Source organism: Pyxicephalus adspersus, chromosome 4 (assembly GCF_032062135.1).
Source record: "Pyxicephalus adspersus chromosome 4, UCB_Pads_2.0, whole genome shotgun sequence".
NCBI lineage: Eukaryota > Metazoa > Chordata > Amphibia > Anura > Pyxicephalidae > Pyxicephalus > Pyxicephalus adspersus.
In genome coordinates, this window is record NC_092861.1 from 118,534,328 (window position 1) to 118,553,187 (window position 18,860).

The 18,860-nt window shown below is 36.5% G+C and overlaps 1 protein-coding gene across 1 annotated transcript in view; it reads left to right on the forward strand.

Moving 5' to 3' along the window:
- Positions 1 to 18,237, forward strand: part of PYGB (glycogen phosphorylase B) — a gene marked incomplete in the record, with an annotated part of 43,471 nt that extends 25,234 nt beyond the window's left edge. Inside the window, 14 exon segments of the mRNA XM_072409436.1 lie at positions 4,834 to 4,916; positions 5,056 to 5,199; positions 5,743 to 5,835; positions 6,756 to 6,902; positions 8,548 to 8,711; positions 9,257 to 9,371; positions 10,312 to 10,413; positions 10,548 to 10,695; positions 11,229 to 11,287; positions 11,921 to 12,062; positions 12,857 to 13,064; positions 15,702 to 15,836; positions 16,635 to 16,701; positions 16,790 to 18,237. Coding sequence (XP_072265537.1) covers positions 4,834 to 4,916; positions 5,056 to 5,199; positions 5,743 to 5,835; positions 6,756 to 6,902; positions 8,548 to 8,711; positions 9,257 to 9,371; positions 10,312 to 10,413; positions 10,548 to 10,695; positions 11,229 to 11,287; positions 11,921 to 12,062; positions 12,857 to 13,064; positions 15,702 to 15,836; positions 16,635 to 16,701; positions 16,790 to 16,942 — 1,760 coding nt within the window.
- Positions 18,238 to 18,860: the final 623 nt, after the last annotated feature.

Consider the following 18,860-nt stretch of genomic DNA (forward strand, 5'->3'; position numbering starts at 1 on the left):
AATTAACATTTCAATTACATTGTACATTGTCATAGTAAATTATACTGAACACTAAAGTGCATGGTACATCAAATACATTTTGTATCACACATAAGAATACACTAATTACATTTTTTGCTGGGGGTAGAATTAGAATTCTTCAGATTTAAAGACTGGGTGAAAACCATTAGTATTAGATAAACAATTATTAAAGTAACCCCCTCATTAATTTAGTATTAGGTATACAATCATTAAAGTAACCCTGTCAATAAAGTAAGGCAGGTACTGACCTCCTTCTGCAAACGCTTGCTACCTGGCTGTCCAATATATGAAATCACAAAGCCATGAAAAGTATACAGATCAAAAAAGTCATGAGTTGTCTGGGGCCAATAAGCATTCTAGCTAGTAGGTCAGTACAAAGAGCAAGTAGCTAACATTAGAAAGAAGCAGTGACATCCTAAATGTTTCTTTTGAAAATATGCTGTAAAATTGGATTACCCCACATCCATGGGAGGTCTGCACTTATATTACATTGAATTACCTGGTATGGGTATAGTTATCCTAACAGTTTTTGTTAATATTCTAGTTCTTTACATATATGGTGTTTATTCCAGCCTCCAGGCATACCATATTTTTAGATATATACAGCTGTGACTTCTGGTTTTAGTTGCTTTTAGGTTTCTTCCAGATGAGCAACACTTCTGAACAGCCTATTTCACATTCAGTTTTTGTTGTTTGGCAGCTTGTATTTCTTCTCCTTAGTAGAGAACAATGACAAATGGGTAAATGAAAACTGGAGGTGTTGCTGAGAACAATTGATACAATTGTAGCTGATAACAATACTTCTGATCTTCCATTATTATAGTTTGCTGTTGTGTTCTGTTTTACATCAAACTGTTCAGCTAGCACATTTATGAACGTGAACATGCTGGGGGCCCAACAATATCCATCCTTCAGATCTTGCAAAGTACAGCTTTGTTCAAGGCTTATCAGCCAAAATAAAATCATCTCATCTGTATATGTGTAAAGCTTACATAGCATTTTTTGTAAGATGAAAGCTGTCCAAAAATAACAAACAGTCATAATAGTGCCATTGATGGCTGACATGGAGAACGTGCTACTCTGCTGCCACTTTCTAATTGTTTATGGTGGGGTTAACATTTATACTGGAAAGGATCCTGGAATGTGATGTCAGACTTCTTTGCCTTCCCAAGTAAATAATTTGCACATAATAACAGATTGTACGCTCAGCACAAATAAATCACACTGTTATTTGATCGTATTCAGACACACTTCAAGGTATTTGAATCCATATCAACTAATGACACTGCAGTTTAGAGGAGTCACATCAATGAGGAGGAGTCACATCAATGAAACCCTAGAATTTTAGATGCCACATTATTCTCTGTCCCAATGATGGTGGCAATTAGGTCAAATAGAGGAGAGGTACCTTCCAGTGGGGACAGGCAATGTTGCAAACCGTTTTCTGATCTATCCAAAGTTTTGGCAACAAACAAGTCTTAACTATGTTTGTAGGTAAAAGATAAATATTTAAAAAAAATCACACTGATTACTGATCCTTTAGTGTTACTTATAAATAGACTCATTTTCTCCTTTCCCATTTATCCCCTCCCTTACTGGCTCTCCTTGTCACTGCTAACATTACCATCTTAGATTGCAGTCATATTGCCTGGCTCGCTCGGAGATATTGATACCAGAACCCTGGTGGCCTAATTTCATGCATTTGTCATGTGCTTCATTAGACACCGCCAAGTACTGCTTTGATTTTATATGGTAGCACCCACTGCATAGCCAGAGTAAGTACCCTGTTTTCCCTATTTTTTGAAATCCCAGGGGGTGGCTTATTTGATGGGGATGCCTTATCATCGGGGAAACACGGTAGTATGGGTGATAGAGTGGACATTGATGCCTGTAAACACTCTGTAATATTTTTTATAGGAGGTAGATCTTTGATAGTTATTATGTTAAGTACCTGACCTTACTCTGACCCATTGAAATCCCTTCCAGGTTTTTTTTCACCTTTATATACTCTACACTTTATACACTACAGGACGATAGAAGAAATCTCCCAAAGAGAGGAGAATTCACAGAAATAGGTGTTCAAGTTCCCCTAACCTCGTTCTGGGGGCCAATACTAAAATGTTTGACTTTACCCTTCTCCCTCTTTCTAAGGCTGCATACACATGTCCAATGCTTTTCGTCCGATAATCGACTCATGGCCGATATCGGGCAAGAATCTGGTGTGTGTACAGCGCCCATCCTCCAAACGACCGTCCTGGCTTATTAACAGACGGTGGACGACGAACGATCGTCATTCTCCCCCTTCCTTCTCCATAGAGCAGAACTGTGCTGTATGTACATCGCTCGTTCATGCATCGTGCAGCCCTTAGTAGTTGGAAAGGATTGTGAAAGATCCTTTCCAACGACAATTATTGCATGTGTGTATGCAGCTTAGGTCTACATACACACGTTCAATAATCGTCATTGAAAAGGATCATGAAAGACCCTTTCCAATAATATACAGCACCGTTCTGCTCTATGGAGAGGGCAGGGGGGAGAACAACGGAGCAGCATCCTGCACTTCCATTACAACTGTTTGTCGTCCATGGATCCGCCAGGATATTATCGGACGAGAATCATCTGATGTGTGTACGTAGCCTAAGTCTGAGTCTTTCACAATCTTTCCAAAAACAAAAAAAACAAAAAACAAGAAAGATTTCACTTAGAGATACTCTATAATGGCCTATCACACATAATAAAATTTATAGGACATATGTTGTATTGTAACAGATTATGAAATGAATGTGCACATTCATATCGAGCTAGGTAGTGAATGATACAATCAACAGCTTTCTATTTCAGTCCTGCTCCCTCTGCGGTCTCTACCCATTCACTACAGCTGGCTCAAAACAACCAGATAGACAAAGGCTTCTGTCAGCACATTTTACTAGAACAGGAGATAGAGAACATTGTAGGGATTATGACAGTGAGCTGCTCTTATGATTATCTCTAGAATTCTTGGCAACTATAAAAGGCAAACAAGTCAGTTCCAGACCATTACTATTTAAGGTTGAGATCTGACAAGGACATCAGTGGCTGTGCTTTGGAATATACTATAAAACAAATTCATTATTTAAGGCATGGGAAAGGTCATGAGTTGAGTCCCATGAGTGGCAGCTCATTATATCATGTTATCCCTGCATGTTTTAGACCCTTGTAGTTATAGGCATTTATATAGTTGCCAATATTTAGTTAAATAACATTTTAAGTGTAAATACACAACAGAATGACAACAAATGACTACACACATAAGGGATTGCTTCTGTACTTAAAAGTGTATTTATTTCATAACGTATAAGGATAGATACATTAGAATGAATATTAGTAGATATACGATAATGTTGTAGGGTGCTGACTGTACATTAACCTCATTTTCCTATACCTATATGTCATTCCAAAAGCAAGATGCATAAAATGTATTTAGACATATGCGTGGCCATGTTTTAGTGAATGTCAGATTCACTGCTTTATAAATAGCCGTTTTTGAGTTGTTCTCAGAGGAAGACTTAAGGGAAGAGATATTTGTATCTTTAGTGTTAGCGATACTTTTTGTGTCTTTAGAACAGAAAGTGATGGGAAATTTCCCAAGAAGTTGCTAACTTCCAAATCTTCTTTTTAAATAATAACAAAATAGGGAAGAACAAGCTTGCTAAATGTAGAATTTATTTAAAAAAAAAATGACCTTGAGATGTATACTGTAATAAAAACAACTCAAAATATCTTGTAATTTAATTTTGATGTTGTGCCAAAATTAACAATTGTATTTATAACCATCAGATTGACTAATATATAACTAACAAGCACTCTTCTCCACTACCAGCAAAAGCTAAATTAATTATGGCAGCTACAATTTTCACCATTTGCAGAACCTGTGGTTTGAAGCTTTATTGCCACTAGGAATATTTTCGTTTTTATCTGATCTTTGTGCAGATATGTGTTCAGCTCAGCAAAAACAACTACAGTATACATTAACAGGGTGAAAGTTCAGTTGGCGATAGCAGCTGCAGTCTGGTGTATATCCAGCTGACATTATATTACTTTAGGTGAATGCTACATGCATGCACTATAATAAAAACAATGATATATGCTTCGTATAAAGGATTCTGTTTCTGCTTTATATATTCTACATAAAATAACTCAAGCTAAGAAGTTATTGACTCTGGAATAAAGACACAAATTTTATTATTACAATCCCAATTCTATGTTTGTTTTATCATTATTATTAAATCATACAGTGTATATTCTTTATTCTATAAATGTTTTTTGGTGCACAGTAAACAGGTGTTTTGTGAAATATTTGAGCCTAGAGGTACTACTGTTCCACTTATTTTATCTTTAATTATTAATCAGTCCTAATCTCTCCTGTCTATAGTAATTAGATTCCTCTGAAAGATGAAGCCTGATTGGTTACTATGATAACCAGAACTAGTTTTCCTTTACTTTTATTGCACAGTTGAAGACCAACACTGGGCTTCTTGTTTCCGCCCCCTGAGTACCGCTCAACAGTATGATATGCTTTTTAATTTGTATAATATTTTTTTAATATTTGTTTGTTTTCGTTTTTTTTTTTTTTTTTTGGCTTGTCTCATGATATGCTGGAATTATGATGAGTGGGATAAAATAAAATACAAACAAAAACATTTCCAGAAAGTGAAAAAAATAGTTTGGAGATGGGCTTTACATGCACTTTTGGGGAATGAAGTAGATATGAAAGCATGCTTGGTAAATAAATGGGATCCTTTTGCTTATTGAAAGCTTTTTTCTTTTTTACAGTTAATGTTGGTGATTACATCGAGGCTGTGTTAGACAGAAATCTGGCTGAAAATATCTCCCGAGTTCTCTACCCCAATGATAACGTAAGTAATTTTTAAATGTGATACAAATAAACTCTAACATGACCATGAGGTCCAATTTTATTAGGAATCCTTGAAATTCAGCATAACTAAAGCCCATACAAAATGACACTTTGAACTTTTTTTTAATGTGTCTCCATAGTTCTTTGAAGGCAAGGAGTTGCGATTGAAGCAAGAGTACTTTGTGGTAGCTGCTACTCTCCAAGATATCATCAGGCGATTCAAGTCTTCCAAGTTTGGATGCCGGGATCCAGTGAGAACATGCTTTGACACTTTCCCAGATAAAGTAAGTCTGCATCATACTACTATACTGTGTATGTCTGTGGTAGGGGCATCAGAGATCCTTTAGGGCAATGGACTACTATACTTTAGATGTTCTCTAAAAAGTTTGGAAACAATCTATTTAATTAGAACTTAGTGACAGAAAGGACCATTGTTCTACTGAACTGCATTTTGTACTCACAATACACAGACATAAATGCTCCACAGCCAAATATTTGTGAAATGTTGAGTAATAAAGAAAATTAACACTAAACTAACCACTGTATGTGATTTTGAGATACAATTTCCAACTTTTACAACTGATCATCTGAACCAGGACAGATACCCAGAAAGTCAGATGATGTTATTTGCATAGTTACTCATGGGCAGGGACATAGAAGGCAGTATAGCTGTATAACAACCAGGTAACTAACATTTTTAAAGAATCTCATTCTGGTAAAATAAGTCATTTCAAGTTAAGAGTAAAAAAATGAGTATTTTGACTCAGTTCCTAGCAGTTCCTACTGCTGCTTCCTTTCTAACGTTAACATTGTTTGTACTTTTACAGGTTGCTATTCAGCTAAATGATACCCATCCTGCACTTGCCATTCCTGAGCTAATGAGGATCCTTGTAGATTTGGAGAAAATGGAGTGGGAAAAGGTAAGAACTAATAACTTGGATAATCATTAAAACTAAACCAGGGTACACAGGTGATTATATAGTTGAAATAAACATACTTTTACTAAGGGATTTATCATTCTGTCCATTAACTATTATGAGTCTGCTTTAACTGTAAAGGCGTAGAAATATAGGCAAAGGTTGTAAACTGAATGACTGAGCAACACAAAATTTGATAAATAGCTTTACCGTTTTACAGTTTGGGCATGATTTGGGACACTACCTGTTTGCATGGCTGCCCTTTGGTTGTATTGGTATTCTTCACAGGGTTCACTGTGTTTTTAGTCTAAGTTTTTGCACTGTTCACCTTTAGGTAATGTTTTTCTATGCACTTTTTTACTGGCATGTTCTTCCATATTTGTGTTATTGTATTAACTATAGAGATTTGTAGGTTAGCCCCTAGAGGGAGTGATCACTTTACCTCTCTTCTTTACAATTGTTGATTTTTAGAATTTTGAGTATGAGCAGTAACAAGCGCAAGCATTGTGTAAGAAATAAGGAGCCATGAATATTAAATGTGGCTGCCTGTGTACATTAATTATTACATATAAACAATGCTATATAATATTGGCCTACAGTGATTTCAATGTTTAGATATTGTAAAGCTGTTTAATGTACAGCGCTGCATAATTTGTTGGCACTATATAAATGCTGTTTATTATTATTATTATTGACAATAAAATAATAATAATAATAATAATAAATATCTATAATTTTATAAAGAACTAACTCTCCAGCTTTTATCTCTCTTGCAAAGGCACTCAGACAGATCCTATTATAAAACAAATGATATATTTACCAGTATGCCACGTGGTGCCATACAATATGACAGAGGATCCTGTACAGGATCACTTTCCCTTCTAGTTTATTTACTATGATTATGATCTGTGTTCTTTCCCCAGGCCTGGGAGATTACAAAGAAGACCTGTGCATACACCAATCATACAGTTCTGCCTGAAGCTCTAGAACGTTGGCCAGTTCATATGTTTGAGAAAATGCTGCCTCGGCACCTGGAGATCATCTATGAAATTAATCAGAAACACTTGGATGTAAGAGCGGACATTTGTTCTTCATTTATAACATAGTAATACAATTATGGATCCCATGGAGATATGGGAAATGCTGTGTTTCTTTTTGTTTTTACTATTAAGCAGTAAAAAATGGGCCTACAGGTCTAGGGCTTTCTCTTTTTCAAACAGTATATCCAGAAAATGAAGGGAAACGAGTCAATGGTTTTGATATTGATTTACACATGTGCTTGGTTCTTTGTTTATCATTTTCTGGCATTTTATAAAATGACATGGTCCCCCATAGCAGACAATATGATTTTTTTTCATTTACTTTTTTATAATGGTAACCCTTGAAGATATGATTCTCTGACATATGCCAGAGAAACAAGAATACCTGTCCTTTTCTTTGATTGTTTCTATTAGATTTTGATTTATACATTGATGGCCATGTAGGATTGCTTATTTCTTAACAAGGACTGATACTTTGAAAGCTGTGCCCAATAAAAGCAAGCAGAAAGTAAAGGACCAGTCCCCTGTATTTCCTGTGTGCTTTCTACAGCAGATCATTTTCCTGATTCCATCCCTATTACTGATTTACCATGTCATGTTCTGCACTGTGTTTGTTGAGAGGAAAGCTAGGAAAACAATTACTAAGAATATTGTTAGATTAACATTTAGAGGCAGCAGTGCTCATACTGCAGGTATTCATCAATGAGGCTCAAGGCACATAACGTGCACTGTGATTTTCAGGAAGAAATCAAAGCAAGAGGAAGACTTTTTAGGGTTCTGATTAGGCACAAGTCACATTACCCTATAAGATACTAAATTTTAGTTATTAAGTGACATAAACATGTCAAAATATATCCAGGAAGATGAAGACCAATGTAACTCATTACAGCAGATTACAGTATTACTTCCATCCACAATGGACCTGATTTAAAAAAGCTCTCTGAGGCTAGAGAGAATACACTTTCTTCATGGAAGCTGGGTGATCCAAGCTGCATTAAATTTTCTGTTTCTGCTGATACATTTTGTGCACATAGCTATTGAATATAGTTTTTCACAGAGTAGGCCCTATATTAATACAGTAGAACATCAGTTATCTGGCACCCATGGGTAACGTCTGTTTCCAGATAAGTGTAGTTTCCAGTTAACTGAGGTTACTCAGCCATTCGGCACATGACTTGAATGAGGAGACTTGTCCCTATTCACCTCCAGTGCTGAATGGCTGAGAAAAGGGAAACCCTGTTGATGCTTGAGCTGTCATCAGGGTTTTCCCTTTTCTCAGCCAATCACAGAGCAGATCAATCAGCGGAGCTCTGCTCTGCTCTTCGACAGCTCTGCTTTCTTGATTGCTTTTGCAGCCCTAGCGGAGCTGTGATATGTGTTCTTGAAAGCAGAACACATGCCACAGCTCTGCTAGGGCTGCAGGAGTAATCAAGAAAGCGGAGCTGTCGGGTGCAGGTTATCTGAATTTTACGGTATCTGAGTTCCGGATAACTGGGGTTTCACTGTAAATGAATTGGGAGTCTTACAAGAAAATTGCTGTACAGTACCCCTAGTGGGGGTTTTATGGATTTTTGCCTTTCTCTGCATATACTTAAAGTGAGCTGGGTCAGCATATCTTTGTCATACAATTCCAGGCCTGAATATTTAGCTGACTATTCTTATCCATAATTTTCAGGAAGTGGCAGCAATGTTTCCTGGTGATGTGGATCGGCTCAGAAGGATGTCGGTCATTGAAGAAGGAGATTGTAAGAGAATAAACATGGCTCACCTGTGTGTGATTGGCGCTCATGCTGTCAATGGTGTGGCAAGGATTCACTCTGAGATTGTGAAGAATTCAGTGTGAGTATTTAGCTAAATATCCCATTTTTGGCATTTAGAATGTTTAGGTTATTTATTTTCTCAAGATTCCGATTACAAATACAATGCAGCACAGTAAAAGTTGTTTTTGTTATAAGGGTGGGTATTTTACTGCGGCACTTACTACCTCTGGGCACCTATTATCAAACACTGCACACCCAAGAGCGGTAACCATCTGCAAAAGCCTTACAGAACAGTTCCTTTTTTCCCACACTATATCATCTTTGTGCCACATGATGTTGCCAACTCATAAAGTGCTGGAGACTGAATCTTCATAATTATGTATCCGTACCAACCATATTCCAGGGTGGGCTTGGAGTTGAATGTATTTGGTTGAAGTTTAGGAATATTAAAGGCAAAGCCTAAAAAGACAACATTTAGATTGTCCTACAGAAAAGTTGCTCCCTGGTGATCAGTATCTGTTTTATCCTGTGGAAATTGTTTAGAGTTAATTTCTATTTTCCTGTTCAGTATATCAGCACCTAATTCTTATATATCTATATTTTATTATTATTTTTATATTTCAGCTTTAAGGACTTCTATGATGTGGAACCACAGAAATTCCAGAACAAAACAAATGGTATTACTCCAAGGAGGTGGTTAATGCTGTGCAATCCAGGCCTGGCCGATATTATCGCCGAGGTAAAAGAACATTTCACCTTCTTCTCCTAGTGGAGCTAGGATTAGTTTAAACTAAAATAAGCCTTAAAGTAGGTGCGGTATGGCCCATTTGCCCTTTTATTACAATCAAATTCCAAAAGTGTACAAAATTGCTGACCTGGAAACAGTATGAAAGTATACATGTACAAATTACTTGTACAGCAATTTAGTATTAGAATTTAATGTCTTATAAAACAGAATAGATTTGTTAGTAATAAGCAATGATTTTAACATTGAAAATCCTAAATATTTGCAGCCATTGACAGTCTATAAATTATGGTGTTTAATTAAACCAATACTGAGTGTATTAACACAGTGTTTGAGTATCAACTTTTTAACATGGGGGGAACCCTTGAAACTTTCAGGTCCTCAAGTAACCCACAGCTAAAAGTTTATTTGCACGGTGTTTAGTGGGAAGAATGTTTCCTATATTGCCAAATGTTAAAGAATTTAACCCTTACAGATAGCCAAAAACATCATTGGTGTCACTTAAACTGACCTTAGAAGCACAAACTGCTCTTTGCTCTGGAAACTCTCAGTAAACACTGCAGGAACCATAGGGCTAGAGAAACACTGCTTTAGAAGATCATTTTAGCCAAAAGTGATCATTTTAATATATAGGAAGCCTGGTGGGCCCTGTCATAATTTTTGATTTTGTTCTTGTCTGTCTTGGAATTTTGGGTCTTCTAAATACAGTAAAACCTGTTAAATAAAGAAAGCATTGACTGAGGCATTCACATGTCTTCTGCTCCATAAACATGACATTGCCCGGAAATCACTAGTTCTTTATGCAAGGCAATTTGCAAATGATTTTAATAGTAATATTTATTCATGCCTGTTGTTGGAAAGTGTCTGAATCTGTTTGTAGTTTGCGGACTATTCTTCATTCATCAAAACCTAAATGATTTCTTTCTCTTTGCAGAAAATTGGTGATGATTTTGTTACTGACTTGAGCCAGCTGAGGAAACTGTTGGATTTTGTGGACGATGAGAGCTTTGTACATGATATTGCTAAAGTCAAGCAGGTAAATTAGAGCCTTAATTAACCAAGTAGACAAGTGCAATGTGTGATTTATTTGGTGGTCTTGAATCTAAAAGACATATGTATTTATTATAGGTTGTTATGATTTTAATATAAACACTTTTTTGTTTTGTTTAGGAGAACAAGTTGAAATTTTCTGCTTATTTGGAGAATGAATACAAGATTAAAATTAATCCCTCCTCTTTGTTTGATGTACAAGTGAAGAGAATCCATGAATACAAGAGGCAGCTCCTAAACTGTTTACATATTATCACTTTGTACAATCGTAAGTATCAAGTCAGGGGGGTTATAGTGAACATGTACATGAGTTATGTGCACAAAAATGCTTATGTGTAAAAAAAAAAAAAATAATATATATATATATATATATATATATATATCACACACACACCTCTATCCCCTACAAGGCATAAGATTTTCTTTCCAAAATAGATAAGATTTTAATGTAAAATTCCACATGTCCACCATAGTTTTTGAATAATATTTTATTTTACAAACCTTAACAAGCTTTTCCACAAGCATCTTCTATTGTAAAAAACAATATATTTTCTTCAATAATACATAAGTTCCCTAAATGATCCTACGGTTACATTTAATTATATTATCACAAATGTGTCAAAGTACGTGAAAATAGATGACATATTCTTGCATTAGATCCAGTAAAAACATGTTCAGCCAGCCTGATGTTGACTGTAATCTGCTGAGCCAGGAGCTGGCAGCGAGCGATGTGTTGATGTGATGGTATTTATTTTGGAGGTGAAGAGCAAAACTCTTATGTACACAATATTTATTTTTCAGGAATCAAGAAAGATCCATCCAAAACATTTGTGCCAAGAACCGTCATGATTGGAGGAAAGGTACAGTATGCAGCTTATAAACTGACACAATTAAGAGCTGATTTACCAAGATTAATTCAAAGTACAACACCAAGCCGTAACCCTAGGGCAGAGGTCAACAATCTTTTTTGACCACTAGGCCATTTCAGCGGTGGGCAGGAGCACACTAGGCCGGACTCTCTCCCGAGTCCCGCCCTAATGGCTCCACCCCACCAGGAATGCCCCCTGAAGGGAAATTCTCCTCCTCCGCAATGCATATGGAGGGGAGGGAATGTTCCCTATTTACCCCGGCGACGGAAGTGCTAACACCGGCTGGGGTAAATAGGGAAGGGAGCCACCACACGGAGGCTCAAGAGCCACATGCGGCTCCGGAGCTCCAGTAGTTTGTTGCCATTTGGCTCCGCTGCAGGTTACCGGCCGGCATTAGGCCAGAACAAACTACCGGCCAGGCCTTATCTGGCTGACCCCTGCCCTAGGGCATCCAATCGGGTTCTTTGTTCTCAATTCATCCATGTGATTGGTTGCTTACAATACATAATTTTATTTTTTGGGAGTTTTTTTGCAAACATGTTATTGTCATCATTTTATTTTTCTGGCTGTTAATATAATTAGTAACATGTGAGTTGTTAATAATACCTTTATAATGTTTTGCAGGCAGCTCCTGGCTATCATATGGCAAAAATGATCATCAAGTTAATCACCTCTGTGGCAAATATCATCAACAATGATCCTGTAGTTGGTGACAGACTTAAGGTTATATACCTGGAGAACTATCGTGTATCTCTGGCTGAGAAAGGTTAGTTGTCTGTTTATTACAGGTTCTTTGCTAATGGTCTTTGGGGAAATAGAAATTATTCTTCTTGTTGCTTTATTAATAAATCCTAAAATAAGAATAATTCTTATTCTTAATAAGAATAAACGTTATTCTTTCTCACGTATTGTAGAAATACAATTCTCATTATGTATTAAACAATACGTATTCCTTAACCATTTTCTATAACTACATGGATTTTGTCTTTATAGCTATAGAGTTTTTGTCCAGGATGTATTGAAGGGCATTTTAACAAATATGTCCTAACCTGCTCCATGGAAAAAAAAAACACCTGGTATATAACATACATCTTTTGATGGTGGCCAACCACATCTATGTGTAAAGCAGTGCTGCTAAAATATTCATCAGTGTTTGTGTGACTTGAATAGGATGTATTATTTGATTAGGACTTTATCAAGTCCATGGAAAATTACTGTGACATCAGCACAGGACAAATTTTTCAGTGATATTGTGAATGGCACTGGAAACCAAAAAAGGAACAGGCAGGTAGGCAGCTGGATGTGAAGGTTTAAGCGTAGAAAAGGGGCTGGGGAATATTTTATTTTAAAATCAAACTGTCAACTAAACTGGAGGTCAGGGGCATTGCTAAGCTGTTTAGATCACAGGACAAGATGAACGTTAATTTATTAAAGAAAGCAAAGCCTCTATATGTTTTCTTCTGATGATTTTCAGATGAAGTTAGAGATATTCAAGCATATTAAGCTCTTTAATTTTTTGCAAGAGAGTTTTGATTTTTGTTTTGTTGTTTTGTCTTCCAGTGATCCCAGCTGCTGACTTGTCTGAGCAGATCTCCACAGCAGGCACTGAGGCTTCTGGCACTGGAAACATGAAGTTCATGCTGAACGGAGCTCTGACTATTGGAACCATGGATGGTGCCAATGTAGAAATGGCAGAAGAGGCTGGGGAAGACAACCTATTTATCTTTGGCATGAGAGTGGAGGATGTGGAAGCACTCGACAAGAAAGGGTTTGTATGAAAACTTTTTAAAAACTTTTCAGTGGCATCAATTTATTTACCTCAGTCTGGAGATAATTATTCTTACTTTTCTATCGGAAGCATATAACCCCAGAGATGTCCCAACACTAGTTATTAGACAAGCTGTGTGTGATCTTTTATTTCAAAACATAAATGCTTTTTTGTACGTACTAGATTTGAAAACTTTCCAAGCCACATTTAAAGCATTTATTGCAAGCTGAAATGTACAGTATAGAGTACTGCTAGAGCTTGCCTATTTAACATGGGGAAGATTATTCAGTCCTGGCATATCCCAACATTGTGCACTGAGATCTGCATGTGCACCTTGTAGCATGTTTATTTGCAGAAGGGCATTTTGCATTTGTTTTTCTGCAATAAAAACCCTGCCTGCTCACAATTTTGTAATGTGTAACTTTAGTTCAAGTTAAAGGCAATGTAAATATTAGCCTGTAGTTTCAGATTTGACAATGCACATGATCATGCTAGGAACGATTACAGCACTGCCTGATGAATGCTGAATGGATTGTCTTTAAAAATGTTTAAAAATGTATTTCTATTTACCCCATATTATCTTTTAGGGCTCTATTTATAAAAGATTCCCCATCAATTTGTCTGAAAGTCACTGACAGATGGTCATATTTCTCTAGGTGTATCCTTTAAGTCCCTATTAAAAATAATGACGTGTACTGCCCTCTAGTGGCCAATCACAAAAGCGCACAGCTGTCACAGTGGGAAATGCTATCTGTGTAAGCGAAAATTTTGAACAAATCTAAAGCGAATAAACCTCCCTAGCGGTAAATTTCTTTCCGGTTTTATATGTCTAAAAGTGGTACATTGTTTTTCATGAAAATTTATTTTACAGTATAATATAATAGTATGACTATAATAAAGTTTGAAACACAAAATCATGTTAAAACAATAAATTGAATAAATTAAAAAATCTATATATATATAAAAAAGTAAATTAAAAAAAAAAATACATATTATACTCATACTATTATATATACTGTAAAATAAATGTTCTTGAAAACAATGTGCTGCTTTTACACATATAAATCCAATGTATTGCATTCAATACAGTTATTTTGTATTGAATGCAATACAGATGGATTTTGATTTCCTGCCCCGCCCCGCCGGCAACGTACACACGCACCGACGTCACCGGGAACTCCCCGGTGACTCATCGTGTGCAGAAGCTGGCTGGAGGAAGAAGCAGGAGACTGCAGCGATGAATGCCGGCGGATCAGGTAAGCGCTCTATTTACTATTACTTTACAAAAGTTTACATACCCCGAGTGTGACTCGGGGTTACCACTTTTAGCAAAGCTTTTTAACCCTCTGGGGCAGGGGTCGGCAACCTGCGGCTCTTTGGATGTGAAGCTGCGGCTCTTTAGTTCAGTCCGTCGGAAGCTATTCTATCTCTCAGCCACCATCTATCTCTCAGCCTGGCTTTTCACCGAACCCCTCCCCCGTGACACGCGTCGTCACTGTCTTCAGTCCATCGGAAGCTCTCGAGTGTCACGGGGGAGGGGTGCAGTGAAAAGCCAGGCTGAGAGATAGAATCGGTGCCTAAAGGTATCTATATTTCTACAATAAAATACAAAAGTGGGCAGTTTAGCAACAATACATGGAAAATCAAAATGTTTGTACCTGTTTCACCATTATAGAATTCTGAGGAAAATGAAATGTCATCTAATGTTATCCAAACTTTCTAAAACCATGCAAAGCCATCGCTCCCATTGAATTTGTTTGCTCAATTGTTTGTTATTGAAGTACAAGTTAGTGTTGTAAGTAAATGTTTACTTGTTTTAATTTTTTACTTAAATAATAGGTAATTATCTAATAATGCCATATATATATTATCTAATTTGTTGTGAAAAACACTACTTATATATGAATAAATAGATATTTTTTCTTATAAATAAATAGATTAGTTTTTTTTATCAAAAAACTTTATTTATGCGAGTACTATTTATTGTTGGCAAGAAAAAATTCTGTGGCTCTTTAAAAACTTTGAAATTTTGTAAATTGTAATTTTTGACTCTTCCGACTCAAAAGGTTGCAGACCCCTGCTCTAGGGAGGTTAATAGAGCCCTTAGTTACCTATGATAAACTCTATTGAACCTATTACTCCCTTTTTTTCTTAGCTATTTTTTTTTACCATTTATTGGTCTGGTCCATAATCCCATACATATACAGGTACAAGAGCTGTTGTGCTTAATTGTAACCATTTTGTTTCTATATAAATGAAGCAAAGTATTTGGGTAATGTAAGGAATAAAAACTTTTTTGTTAAAGTGTATCTATACCCAAAACTTTTTTTGTTTTGAATAGAACAGGAAAATGATGCAACCCATGTCAGTTTGTACTTCTATCTGGGATGTGTGTTAGAGAGGTTTCCCCTTTAGAAATTGCCTTGTTCAATTTTGGGTATATTTGGTCTTTTTCTGACAAATAATTTCTCTGTTGTTTTCATGTAGTTATGACAGCTAATCCATAGCTCTAGTACACAGTTGAACCTTGGCTAGTAGTATTTGTGGGTATTAGTTCCTATTTATGTAAATAAAATACAAAAAGATTTGGTATCTTACCAACAATTTAATTTCTTTTTTTTTATTCATCTTGGTTAGGTACAATGCAAAAGAATACTATGATAGAATCCCAGAGCTTCGGGAAGTCATCAATCAGATCAGAGATGGACACTTTTCTCCTACAGAACCAGATCTTTTCAAGGATGTTGTCAATATGTTGATAAATCATGACAGGTAAGTAGATTAAATATCAGACCGGTATATATTGGCATTTGTATTATACAGTATATATTAATAAAACATTTTTGAGTGAGCCTCCTCAAAAATTATAATTCAGTGTTAAGTACAAATCTGGGAGTAATTATTGGGGTTTTGAGAGGGCTGCTGGGTCTGCACGCCTAATGTGATTATATAACAGGATAAGCATATCTAAACCTAAAAACAACAAACAAAGTAGATCTCATGTGGTAACTTCTGACTGCATGTGTATTATTAATGTGGTGAGTAGTTACCTTTAATGATTCAAAAGATTCCAAATTCAGAGAGTTGTAAATATGATTATAAAACTGTTCAGAGTAAATCTAGCACTACATAAATATACATTTATAGTAAATAAATACATATAACCATATCGTACACTTGTAGCCATCCCAGATCTTCACTCTGCTAACAAAAGTAATAATTCATTATTAGATAACTTTTATTATGAATGTTCTGGTGGTTAGCATACTTCTTTGATGATCAAATCTGAATCCTGTTTGGATCAGATCAGCTGGGTGGTCCCCTCCAATCTAACTCTTTATTACTTTAAATGTTTGTACTTCCTTGGAAAAGACTGTGGATCCGAAGACAAACATTTTGTAATCCCCCAAACCTCAATATCAATGCAAATCTGAAATTAAAATATCAATTTTGTGTAGAAGGAACCTTTAAATAGCAAGTAATGGGGTTACCAATAGAGTAACCATATTTTATTAAAAATCTTATGTTGTTTATAAAGTGTGTTTTACTTTATGCATTATACTTTAATAGGTTTAAGGTGTTTGCTGATTATGAAGCCTACATTAAATGCCAAGCGAAAGTGGACCAATTATATATGGTAAGCCAGCAGCATTTCATTACACCTTGGTGTCTTTGTACTTTTATATTTCTTTCTCTAACATGTTCTCCTTACATCCCCTTTGCAGAACCTCAGGGAATGGACCAAGAAAGTCATCAAGAACATTGCTTGCTCTGGCAAGTTCTCCAGTGACAGGACAATAAGTGAATACGCCACTCAAATCTGGGGGGTGGAACCCTCTGCTGTAAAGATCCCTCCACCCAACATACCAAGGGAATAGATAGATGGAGGTGCATGTGCTCATTGTTCTCCGCTGATAGTTTGGTTGGCTCAGGATTAGTGTTTGTTCACCAGTTGTGATTGCTTTTCCTATCAGAGCATAGCCCTGCCATTGGGAAAACATTCTGACTGTATTATTCGTCACTGACTCAGTTAGGCTGCTCACAATATTAGGATTTGATGTTCATTTTTGGCCTGGCTATGTACTAAGCCAGAGCCCTGACAGCGGCAAGACAGTGCTAATGTCATCCATAAGTCATAGGCAGTGCTTCCATAATATATTATTCAAGGAAGCAAGGGCAGTCTCTGCAATTTTTACATAGCGTACACAAACCATGTTCATGTTAAGTCATACAGGATTGAACCACTTGTAATCCACTGAATATTAATGAACCATAGCTAGTCATTGTGCTCATTCTGTACCCGGTTTTATTTTTTAATTGTTTCCTTTTTTTATCCTGTATGAACAAATAGGAAGCACGTAAGATGCTTCTCCTTCTGCATTTCACTTTGTCTCCATGTAGTACTGTTGTGTCATGATTTTTTAATCAAATAGCACTAATAGTTTGGTTTTATTCAGGTTTTAGCTTATGAATACATTTGGGCTATATTTTCATTGCAGTATTGCAGAGAGTAAAGGCGTTGTGCAGAATTCAGTGACTCAATCACATTGGAGTCCTAATATAAGTAATTTCTGATATGTTGCTAATGGTTCTTGCATTTTGCACATCATCACTACTCTATGCATTACCTTTTTGAAAAAGTCTGCTTGTCTAAAGATTATAAGTGGCAATGGGGACAGCTTAGATATATGAGGCTTATTCACAAAGGGCATTATCCCCTTGCAGAATAGATATGTGACCTTAAATGGACAGAAATAATGTATCCCTCCGAGGTAGAATGGTGCGTAGAGTAAATGTTGCTATATTATAAGCCATTAGAAAAAGGCCATTTAGAGTGTCATATAAAAGTTTTAAGTACTGTAACAAAAGCAATTTTGTAGCTGGAAAATAGTGGCACAAAGCAAACACTTTCCAAAATTGTGGTGGACCATCCGTAGGAATGTGGCCCGTCGTATCTGCTCTCCACAAAACTTGGTGAAGGGAACATTGAGTGGGCTTGGCGTGAGACTTTGTAAATCATGTGTTTGTCTTTGCAAAGATGCTGTTGTTTTAGCATTTGTGTGTGTGTGTGTGTGCGATTCCAAAGTACTGTATTTCTAACTAAAGATTTGCACGTTAACTCCACCTTTATGTTTGTGGGTCTTATTTCTTTAAATAAAACTACTATATACTCTCTCAGCCTACTGATTGGAATTTTGCTTGGTTAAAGAACACCAAAGTATTGACATGACTCTGGTAATTGGGTTTTAAAGCTGAATTTATAAGGAGCATCTGCAAAAATGCTAGCTTGTTGCAGTTCTGTCCCTTTACCAGCAATCACTTACCCACTGAATGAATGAGTGCTCTTACCTCCAAGGGTAGCAAGAGTTTTGGGGGCAGAAAAGTCATTAGTTAGCCATCCTGTAGTTACAGCAATTGAATAGAAATAGAATTTACCTGCTTCTATTTCAGTTTTGATTAGATTGGGCGTTCTGAAAGAGAACCTGTACTGTTGGTGTAAAGCAGGGGTGTCAAGCTCCAGTCTGCAACATCCTTTTTTTTTGCCCCTCAAAGGAATCCTAAATATGAACTGCCGCTGGCCCACCACTGCATTGAAATAGCGCCGCTACTACAATTCCTGGCATCACTCGCGTCTATAGACCAGCGGGCTCTCTGCCTATGCGTAGCCCCGCATTGGACTGTTTTAATAGCGGCGATATTTCAATGAAGAGAGAGTTTTACCGGCGGGCCACTCATAAGATTTAGCCTCGCATTGGCCGTGTCTGGCATTTCCAGCACTCCCCCAGCTGTACTTTT